Source organism: Microplitis mediator, chromosome 3, assembly GCF_029852145.1.
Source record: "Microplitis mediator isolate UGA2020A chromosome 3, iyMicMedi2.1, whole genome shotgun sequence".
NCBI lineage: Eukaryota > Metazoa > Arthropoda > Insecta > Hymenoptera > Braconidae > Microplitis > Microplitis mediator.
In genome coordinates, this window is record NC_079971.1 from 12,637,838 (window position 1) to 12,650,275 (window position 12,438).

General features: G+C 40.8%; 1 protein-coding gene across 1 annotated transcript in view; it reads left to right on the plus strand.

Annotated features, from left to right (window-relative positions):
* LOC130665883 (histidine-rich glycoprotein-like) overlaps window positions 1-11,663 on the plus strand; it is a 31,876-nt gene extending 20,213 nt beyond the window's left edge. The window contains exons 2-5 of the mRNA XM_057466513.1: window positions 4,959-5,254; window positions 5,602-6,139; window positions 11,300-11,346; window positions 11,421-11,663. Of these exons, the coding sequence (XP_057322496.1) occupies window positions 4,959-5,254; window positions 5,602-6,139; window positions 11,300-11,346; window positions 11,421-11,663 (1,124 nt within the window). The remainder of the gene's footprint in view (window positions 1-4,958; window positions 5,255-5,601; window positions 6,140-11,299; window positions 11,347-11,420) is intronic.
* Window positions 11,664-12,438: the final 775 nt, after the last annotated feature.

Here is a 12,438-nt window from a genome sequence, read left to right on the forward strand (position 1 = left end):
TCATGATGGTGACTATGATCATGGTCATGATAGTCACAATGATCGTGGTCATAATGGTCACTATGATCATGGTCATGATGGACACCATGATCATGGTTATGTTGGTCACCATAATCATAGTTATGATGGTCACTATGACCATGGTCATGATAGTCACCATGATCATGGTCGTAATGGTCACTATGATCATGGTCATGATGGTCTCAATGGTCACCCCGAACATGGTCATGATAGTCAGCATGATCATAGTCATGATGGTCATAATGGTCACTATGACCGTGGTCATGATGGTAATCATGATCATAGCCATGATGGTCTCAATGGTCATCATAAACATGGTCATGAAGGTCACCATGATCATAGTTTTGATAGTCACTATGATCATAGTTATGATGGTCACTATGACCATGGTCATGATGGTCACCATAATTAGGGTCACGATGGTCACTATGATCTTGGTCATGATGGTCACCATGATCATGGTTTTGATAGTTGCTATGACCATGGTTGTGATGGTTACTATAATCATAGTCATGATGATATTGATTGTCACCATGATCGTGGTTATGATAGTCACCAAAATCTAAGTCATAATAGTCACCATGATCATAGTTATGATGGTCATGATGGTGACTATGATCATGGCCATGATGGTCACCATGGTCATGGTCATGATGGTCTTAATGGTCACCATGACCAAAATCATGATGGTCACTATGACCATAGTTATGATAGTCACCATACTCTAAGTCATAATAGTCAACATCATCATGATTATGATGGTCACCATGATCATGGTTATGATGGTCACCATGACCATGGTCATGATAGTCACCATGATAATGGTCATGATGGTCACTATGATTATGGTCATGATGGTCTCAATGGTAATGGTCATGATGGTTTCAATGGTCACCATGAACATGGTCATAATGGCCACCATGATCATAGTTATGATAGTCACTATGACCATGGTCATGATGGTCTCAATGGTCGTCATGAACATGGTCATGATGGTCATTATGACAATGGTTATGACGGTCACCATGATCATAGTCATGATGGTCTTGATCGTCACCATGATCGTGGTTATGAGAGGCACCAGAATCTAAGTCATAATAGTCACCATAATCATAATTATGATGGTCATTATAGGCACTATGACGATGTTCGTGATGGTAACCATGATCATGGTCATGATAGTCACTATGATCATGGTCGTAATGGTCACTATGATCATGGTCATGATGGTCTCAATGGTCACCCCGAACATGGTCATGATAGTCAGCATGATCATAGTCATGATAGTCATAATGGTCACCATGACCATGATCATGATAGTCACTATGATCATGGTTATGATGGTCTCAATGGTCATGATTATGATGGTCACCATGATCATAGTCATGACTGTCTTAATGGTCACCATGAACATGGTCATGATGGTCACCATAATCATGGTTACAAAGGTCACTATGACCATTGCCATGATAGTCACCATGATCATGGTCATGATGGTCACCAAGACCATGGTCATGATAGTCGTGACGGTCACCATGATCGTGGTTATGATGGTCACTAACATCATAGTCATAATGGTCATGATGATTACCATGATCAAAGTCATGATAGTCACCATAATCGACGTCATGATGGTCTTGATCGTCACTAGGATCATGCTCATAATGGTCATCATTATCATGGTCATGATGGTCATGCTAGTCACTATGATCTTGGTTATGTTGATCACCATGATCATAGTTATGTCAATCATCATAATCATTGTCATAATGGTCACCATGATCGTGGTCATGATGGTCAGCATGATCATGGTCATGATGGTCACCATGATCATGGTCATGATTGTCAACATTCCATGGATATGATAGTCACCATAATCATGGTTATAAAGGTCATGTTGGTCTCAACGGTCACCATGAACATAATCATAATGGTCACCATGATCATGGTTATGATGGTCACCATGATCATGGTTATGATGGTCACCATTATCATAGTTATGATGGTCACCATGACCATAGTCATGATAGTAACCATGATCATGGCCATAATGGTCACTATGATCATAGTCATGATGGTCACTAGGATCATAGTTATGATGGTCACTATGACCGTGGTCATGATGGTAACCATGATCATAGCCATGATGGTCTCAATGGTCCTCATAAACATGGTCATGAAGGTCACCATAATCATAGTTTTAATAGTAACTATGATCATAGTTATGATGGTCACTATGACCATGGTCATGATGGTCACCATTATTAGGGTCACGATGGTCACTATAATCATGGTCGTGGTGGTCACCATGATCATGGTCATGATGGTCACCATGATCATGATCATGATGGTCACTATGACGTTGGTCGTGATGGTCACCATAATCGAAGTCATGATGGTCTTGATCGTCACTAGGATCATTCTCATAATGGTCATTATTATCATGGTCATGATGGTCATGCTGGTCACTATGATCTTGGTCATGATGGTCACCATGATCATAGTTTCGATGGTCCCTATGACCATGGTTGTGATGGTTACTATAATCTTAGTCATGATGGTATTGATTGTCACCATGATCGTGGTTATGATAGTCACCAAAATCTGAGTCATAATAGTCACCATGATCATAGTTATAATGGTCATGATGGTGACTATGATCACGGTCATGATGGTTACCATGGTCATGGTCATGATGGTCTCAATGGTCACCATGACCAAAATCATGATGGTCACCATGATCATAGTTTTGATGGTCACTATGGCCATAGTTATGATAGTCACCATGATAATGGTCATGATGGAAACTATGATCATAATCATGATGGTCTCAATGGTCACCATGAACATGGTCATGATGGTCACTATGACTATGGTTATGACGGTCACCATGATCACAGTCATGATGGTCACTATGACCATGGCTATGACGGTCACCATGATCACAGTCATGATGTTCTTGATCGTCACCATGATCGTGGTTATGATAGTCACCATAATCTAAGTCATAATAGTCACCATAATCATAGTTATAATGGTCATTATAGGCACTATGACGATGGTTGTGATGGTCACCATGATTATGGTCATAGTGGTCATTATAGTCACTGTGATCATAGTCATGATGGTCTCAATGGTCACCATGATCATAGTCTTGATGGTCACCCTAAACATAGTTATAATGGTCACCATGATCATGCTTATAGTGGTCATGATGGTCACCATAATCATAGTTATGATTATCTTGATTGTCACCATGATCGTGGTCATGATAGTCAGCATAATCTCAGTCATAATAGTCATTATAACCATGGTTATGATGATCATGATGGTCACCATGACCGTGGACATATTGGTCACCTTGATTATGGCCATTATGGTCACTATGATCATGGTTATGATGGTCTCAATGGTCACCATGAACATGGTCATGATAGTCACCATGATCATAGTCATGATGGTCACCCTGAACATAGTTATGATGGTCACCATGATCATGCTTATAGTGGTTATGATGGTCACCATGATCATAGTTATGATTTTCTTGATTGTCACCATGATCGTGGTTTTGATAGTCAGCCTAATCTCAGTCATAATAGTCACCATAACCAAGGTTATGATGATCATGATAGTGACTATGATTATGGTCATGATGGTCACTATGATCATAGTTATGATGGTCACCATGACCATGGTCATGATCGTCACCATGATAATGGTCATGATGGTCTCAATGGTAATGGTCATGATGGTCTCAATGGTCACCATGAACATGGTCATGATGGCCACTATGATCATAGTTAAGATAGTTACTATGACCATGGTCATGATAGTCACTATGAGCATGGTTTTGATGGTCACTATGATCATGGTCATGATGGTCTTATTGGTCACCATGAACATGATCATGATGGTCACTATGATCATAGTTTTGATAGTTACTATGATCATAGTTATGATGGTCATAATGGTCACCATGACCATGGTCGTGATGGTCACCATGATCACGATTATGATGGTCACCATGACCATACTCATGATGGTCTTAATGGTCACCATGAACATGGTCTTGATTGTCACCATGATCATGGTAATAAAGGTCATTATGACCATTGCTATGATAGTCACCATGATCATGGTCATGATGGTCACTATGATCATGGTTATGATAGTCAGCATGATCACGGTCACGATAATTATGATCCTGATGGTCACCGTGATCATGGTTACGGTGGTCACCAAGACCATGGTCATGATAGTCGTGAGGGTCACCATGATCGTGGTCATGATGGTCACTAACATCATGGTCATAATGTTCATGATGATTACCATGATCATAGTCATGATAGTCACCATAATCGAAGTCATGATGGTCTCGATAGTCACTAGGATCATGCTCATAATGGTCATTATTATCTTGGTCATGATGGTCATGCTGGTCACTATGATCTTGGTTATGATGATCACCATGATCATAGTTATGTCAGTCACCATAATCATTGTCATAATGAACACCATGATCGTGGTCAAGATGGTCAGCATGATCATGGTCATGATGGTCAGCATGATCATGGTCATGATTGTCAACATTCCATGGATATGATAGTCACCATAATCATGGTTATAAAGGTCATGATGTTCACCTAGACCATGGTTGTGATGGTCACTATGATCATGGTCATGATGTTCACCATGATCTCAGTCATGATGGTCACCATGATCATGGTCATGATGATAACTATGATCATGGTCATGATGATCACTATGATTATGGTCATGATGGTCTTGATCGTCACTATGATTGTGGTCATGATGGTCATGGTCGTCACCACGATATTGATTATGATGATCACTATTGTCATGATTATGATAGTCACCATGATCATGGTCATAATAATTAGTATGATCATGGTTATGATGGTCGGATGGTCACCTAGACCATGGTTATAATGGTCACTATGATCATGGTCATGATAGCCACCATGATCTAAGTAATGATGATCACCATGATCATGGTTATGATAGTCACTTTGATCAAGGTTATTATGTTCAACACGATAATGATTATGATGGTCAGCATGATTATGGTCACCAAGACCATGTTTATGATAGTCGTAATGGTCACCATGTTCATGGTTGCGATGGTCACTACAATTATGGTCATGATGATCATAATGATCATGGTCATCATGGCCACCATGAACATCGTCATAATGGTCATGATGGACATGATGTTCAGAATAATCATAGACATCATGGTCACCATGATCAACGTCATAATGATCATGATGGTCACCACAATCATGGTTATGATGGACATCATGGTCACTATGATCATGTTCATGATAGTTATTTTTATCATGGTCATGATAGCCACTATGATCATGATCATGATGGTCAGCATGATCATGATTATGATGGTCATCGTGATTTAAGTCATGATGGTTAGCTAGTTCATGGTCATTATAAACAACTCGATCATGGTCATAATGGACAACACGATCATGATCATGATCGTCAGCATGATCATAGTCACCATAATCATAATCCTTTTGGTCACCGCTATCATGGTTATGATAGCGACAAGACCATGGTCATGATGGTCTTTATAGTCACTATGATCATGGTCATCATGGTCACCACAATCATAGTCATGATGGTCATGATGATCATAATGATCATGGTCATCGTGGTCAGTACGATCATGATTATGATGGTCATTATGGTCACTATGATCATGCTCATGATAGTCATTATTATCACGGTCATGATGGTCACTATGATCATGGTCATGATAGTTACCACAATCATGGTTATGATGGTCATCATGGTCACTATGCTCATGCTCATGATAGACATTATTATCATGGTCATGATGGTCACCATAGTCATGCTCATAATGATCACCATGATCATATTCATGATCGTCGTGATGGTGACCATGATCATGGTCATGATGGTCAGCATGATCGTGGTTATTATGGTCTCCATGATCCTAGTCATGATGGTCACTATGACCATGGTCATGATGGTCACCATGACTACGGTCATGATGATGACCATGGTCATGGTCATGATAGTCACCATGCTCAGGGTCTTGATGGTCTCTATGACCATGGTCATGATGGTCACCATGATCGAATCATGATGGTCACCATGATCATAGTCATTATGGTCACTATGACAATAGTCATGATGGTCACCATGATCATAGTCATTATGGTCACTATGACAATAGTCATGATGGTCAACATGATTATGGTCGTGATGGTCACCATGATCATGGTCATGATGATCACTTTGATCATAGTCGTGATGGACACCAAAATCATGGTTATGATGGACACCGTGACCATAGTCATGATGATCACTATGATCATAGTCATGATGATCAATATGATAATAGTCATGATGATCACTATGATCATATTCGTGATGGACACCAGGATCATGGTCGTGATGGTCACCATGATCATGGTCATAGTGGTCATGATGGTCACCATGATCCTAGTCATGATGATCACTATGATCATAGTCGTGATGGACACCAGGATCATAGTCATGATGGACACCGTGATCATAGTCATAGCGTTTATGATGGTCACTATGATCCTAGTCATTATGGTCACTATGACCATGGTCACAATGGTCACCATGACTAAGGTCATTATGGTCACAATGATCATGGTCATGATGGTCACCATGATCGTGGTCATGATTTTCACCATGATCATAGTCATGATGGTCACTATGATCACGGTCATAATGATCATGATGGTCATTATGGTCACTATAATCATGCTCATGATAGTCATTATTATCATGGTCATGATGGTCACTATGATCATGGTCATGATAGTTACCACAATCATGGTTATGATGGTTATCATGGTCACTATGCTCATGCTCATGATAGTCATTATTATCATGGTCATGATGGTCACCATGGTCATGCTCATAATGATCACCATGATCATATTCATGATCGTCATGATGGTGACCATGATCATGGTCATGATGGTCAGCATGATCGTGGTTATTATGGTCTCCATGATCCTAGTCATGATGGTCACTATGACCATGGTCATGATGGTCACCATGACTACTTTCATGATGATGACCATGACTACGGTCATGATGATGACCATGATGATGGTCATGATAGTCACCATGCTCAGAGTCATGATGGTCACTATGACAATAGTCATGATGGTCACTATGATCATGGTCGTGATGGTCACCATGATCATAGTCATAGTAGTCATGATGGTCACCATGATCATGATCATGATGATCACTTTGATCATAGTCGTGATGGACACCAGGATCATGGTCATGATGGACACCGTGATCATAGTCATGATGATTACTATGATCATAGTTCGTGATGGACACCAGGATCATGGTCATAATGGACACCGTGATCATAGTCATAGTGCTCATAATGGTCACTATGATCCTAGTCATGATGGTCACTATGACCATGGTCATAATGGTCACCATGACTACGGTCATGATGGTCACAATGATCATGGTCGTGATGGTCACCATGATCATGGTCATAGTGGTCATGATGGTCACCATGATTCTACTCATGATGATCACTATGATCATAGTCGTGATGGACACCAGGATCATGGTCATGATGGACACCGTGATCATAGTGTTCATGATGGTCACTATGATCCTAGTCATTATGGTCACTATGACCATGGTCATAATGGTCACCACGACTACGGTCATGATGGTCACGATGATCGTGGTCATTATGGTCACCATGATCATAGTCATGACGGTCACTATGATAAAGTCATGACGGTCACTATGATAAAGTTATGATGGTCACCATGACCATGGTCATTATAGTCACCATGACGATGGTCGTGATTGTTACCATAGTCTTGATGGTCAGCATGATCATGGTCACGATGATCATTATGATCATGGTCATGATGGTCATAATGGTCACCTAGATCATGGTTATGATGGTCATCATACTCATGGTCATAATGGTTACCATGACCATAGTCGTGGGGGTTACTATTATTTCGGTGATAATGGTCATGATAGTGACCATGATCATGATCATAGTCATGATGGTCACGATGACTATGGTCATGATTTTCACCATGATCATGGTCATGATGGTCACTATAATCATGGTCATAATGGTCATGATAGTGACCATGATCATAGTCATGATTGTAACCATGATCATGGTCATGATGGTCACCATGATCATAGTCATGACGGTCACTATGATAAATTCATGATGGTCACTATGACCATGGTCATTATAGTCACCATGACGATGGTCGTGATTGTCACCATGATCATGGTCATAGTGGTCACGATGGACACCAAGGTCCTAGTCATGATGGTCACTATGACCATGGTCATAATGGTCATTATGACTACGCTCATGATGGTCACAATGATCATGGTCATAATGGTCATGATAGTGACCATGATCATAGTCATGATGGTCACTATGACCATGGTCATAATGGTCACTATGACTACGCTCATGATGGTCACAATGATCATGGTCATAATAGTCATGATAGTGACCATGATCATAGTCATGATTGTAACCATGATCATGGTCATGATGATCTCAATGACCATAGTCATAATGGTCACCATGATCATAGTCATGATGGTCACTATGACCATGGTCATTATAGTCACCATGACCATGGTCAATATAGTCACCATGACGATGGTCGTGATGGTCACTATGACCGTGGTCATAATGGTCACCATGACTACGGTCATGATGGTCACAATGATCATGGTCATGATGGTCACCATGATCATGGTCATGATGGACACCATGATCATAGTCGTGATGGTCACGATGACTATGGTCATGATTTTCACCATGATCATGGTCATGATGGTCACTATAATCATGGTCATAATGGTCATGATAGTGACCATAATCATAGTCATGATGGTAACCATGATCATGGTCATGATGGTCACCATGATTATAGTCATGACGGTCACTATGATAAAGTCATGATGGTCACTATGACCATGGTCATTATAGTCACCATGACGATGGTCGTGATTGTCACCATGATCATGGTCATAGTGGTCACGATGGTCACCAAGATCCTAGTCATGATGGTCACTATGACCATGGTCATAATGCCCATTATGACTACGCTCATGATGGTCACAATGATCATGGTCATAATGGTCATGATAGTGACCATGATCATAGTCATGATGGTCACTATGACCATGGTCATAATGGTCACGATGACTACGCTCATGATGGTCACAATGATCATGGTCATATTAGTCATGATAGTGGCCATGATCATAGTCATGATTGTAACCATGATCATGGTCATGATGGTCTCAATGACCATGGTCATAATGGTCACCATGATCATAGTCATGATGGTCACTATGACCATGTTCATTATAGTCACCATGACCATGGTCATTATAGTCACTATGACGATGGTCGTGATGGTCACTATGACCGTGGTCATAGTGGTCACCATGACTACGGTAATGATGGTCACAATGATCATGGTCGTGATGGTCACCATGATCATAGTCATGATGGTCACTATGACCACGGTCATGATGGTGACCATGATCATAGTCATGATAGTTACCATGAGCATGGTCATGATGGTCACTATGACCATGGTCATGATAGTCACCATGATCATCGACGTGATAGTAACTATGATCATGGTCATTATGGTCACTATGACCATGGTCATAATGGTCACCACGACTACGGTCATGATGGTCACAATGATCGTGGTCATTATGGTCACCATGATCATAGTCATGACGGTCACTATGATAAAGTCATGACGGTCACTATGATAAAGTTATGATGGTCACCATGACCATGGTCATTATAGTCTCCATGACGATGGTCGTGATTGTCACCATGATCATGGTCATAGTGGTCATGATGGTCACCATGATCCTAGTCATGATGGTCACTATGAACATGGTCATAGTGGTCACCATGACTACGGTCATGATGACGACCATAATCATGGTCATGATAGTCACCCTGCTCATGGTCATGATGGTCACTATGACCATGGTCATGATGGTCACCATGATCGAGTCATGATGGTCACCATACTCATAATCGTTATGGTCACTATGACAGAAGTCATGATGGTCACCATGATCATGGTCGTGATGGTAACCATGATCATGGTCATAGTAGTCATGATGGTCACCATGATCATGGTCATAGTAGTCATGATGGTCACCATGATCATGGTCATGATGATCACTATGATCATAGTCGTGATGGACACTAGGTTCATGGTCATGATGGACACCGTGATCATAGTCATAGTGGTCATAATGGTCACTATGATCTTAGTCATGATGGTCACTATGACCATGGTCATGATGGTCTTCATGGCTACGGTCATGATGGTCACAATGATCATGATCGTGATGGTCATCACGATCATAGTCGTAGTGGTCATGATGGTCACTATGATCTTAGTCATTATGGTCACTATGACCATGGTCATAATGGTTACCATGACTACGGTCATGATGGTCACAATTATCATGGTCATAATGGTCACCACGACTACGGTCATGATGGTCACAATGATCATGATCGTGATGGTCACCATGATCATGATCATGATGATCACCATGACCACGGTCATGATGGTGACCATGATCATAGTCATGATAGTCACCATGATCTTGGTCATGACGGTTACTATGACCATGGTCATGATGGTCACCATGATCATCGACGTGATAGTAACTATGATCATGGTTATGATAAGCTCTATGATTATGGTCATAATGGTTACTATGATCATGGTCGTGATGGTCAATATGATCTTGGTCATGGAGGTCTCGATCATCAGCATGATCGTGGTCATATTGGTCACCATGATCATAGTCATGATGGTCACTATGATTATGGTCATGATGGTCACCATGACTACGGTCATCATGGTCACAATGATCATGGTCGTGATAGTCACCATGATCATGGTCATGATGGTCACCATGACCACGGTCATGATGGTGACCATGATCATGGTCATGATAGTCTCCATGATCATGGTCATGATGGTCACTATGACCGTTGTCATTACTGTCACTATGATCATAGTCATGATGGTCTTGTTTGTCACCATGATCGTGGTCATGATAGTCACCATAATCTAAGTCATTATAGTCACCATACTCATGGTGATGATGGTCATGATTATGACTATGATCATAGTCATTATGGTCACTATGACTATAGTCATGATGGTCACAATGATTATGGTCGTGATAGTCACCATGATCATGGTCATAGTGGTCATGATGGTCACCATGATCATGGTCATGATAATCACTATGATCATAGTCGTGATGGTTTTCAGGATCATGGTCATGATGGACACCGTGATCATAGTCATGATGATTACTATGACCACAGTCATAATGGTCACCATGATTCCGATTATGATGGTCTCTATGATTATGGTCATGATAGTCACCATAATCATGGCCATAATAGTTTCGATGATCATGGTTGTGATGGTCATTATGATTATGGTCGTGATGGTCATAGTAGTACACATTATTATGATCGTTATGGTCGTGATGGTATCCATTATCATTGATAATGGTAACCATGATCATGGTCATGATGGTAACCATGATCATTGTGATGATGGTCACGGTGGTCACCATGAAAATGGTCATGATGGTCACCATTACCATAGTCTTGATGGTCAGCATGATCATGGTCACGATGATCATTATGATCATGGTCATGATGGTCATAATGGTCACCTAGATCATGGTTATGATGGTCATCATACTCATGGTCATAATGGTTACCATGACCATAGTCGTGGGGGTTACTATTATTTCGGTGATAATGGTCATGATAGTGACCATGATCATGATCATAGTCATGATGGTCACGATGACTATGGTCATGATTTTCACCATGATCATGGTCATGATGGTCACTATAATCATGGTCATAATGGTCATGATAGTGACCATGATCATAGTCATGATTGTAACCATGATCATGGTCATGATGGTCACCATGATCATAGTCATGACGGTCACTATGATAAATTCATGATGGTCACTATGACCATGGTCATTATAGTCACCATGACGATGGTCGTGATTGTCACCATGATCATGGTCATAGTGGTCACGATGGACACCAAGGTCCTAGTCATGATGGTCACTATGACCATGGTCATAATGGTCATTATGACTACGCTCATGATGGTCACAATGATCATGGTCATAATGGTCATGATAGTGACCATGATCATAGTCATGATGGTCACTATGACCATGGTCATAATGGTCACTATGACTACGCTCATGATGGTCACAATGATCATGGTCATAATAGTCATGATAGTGACC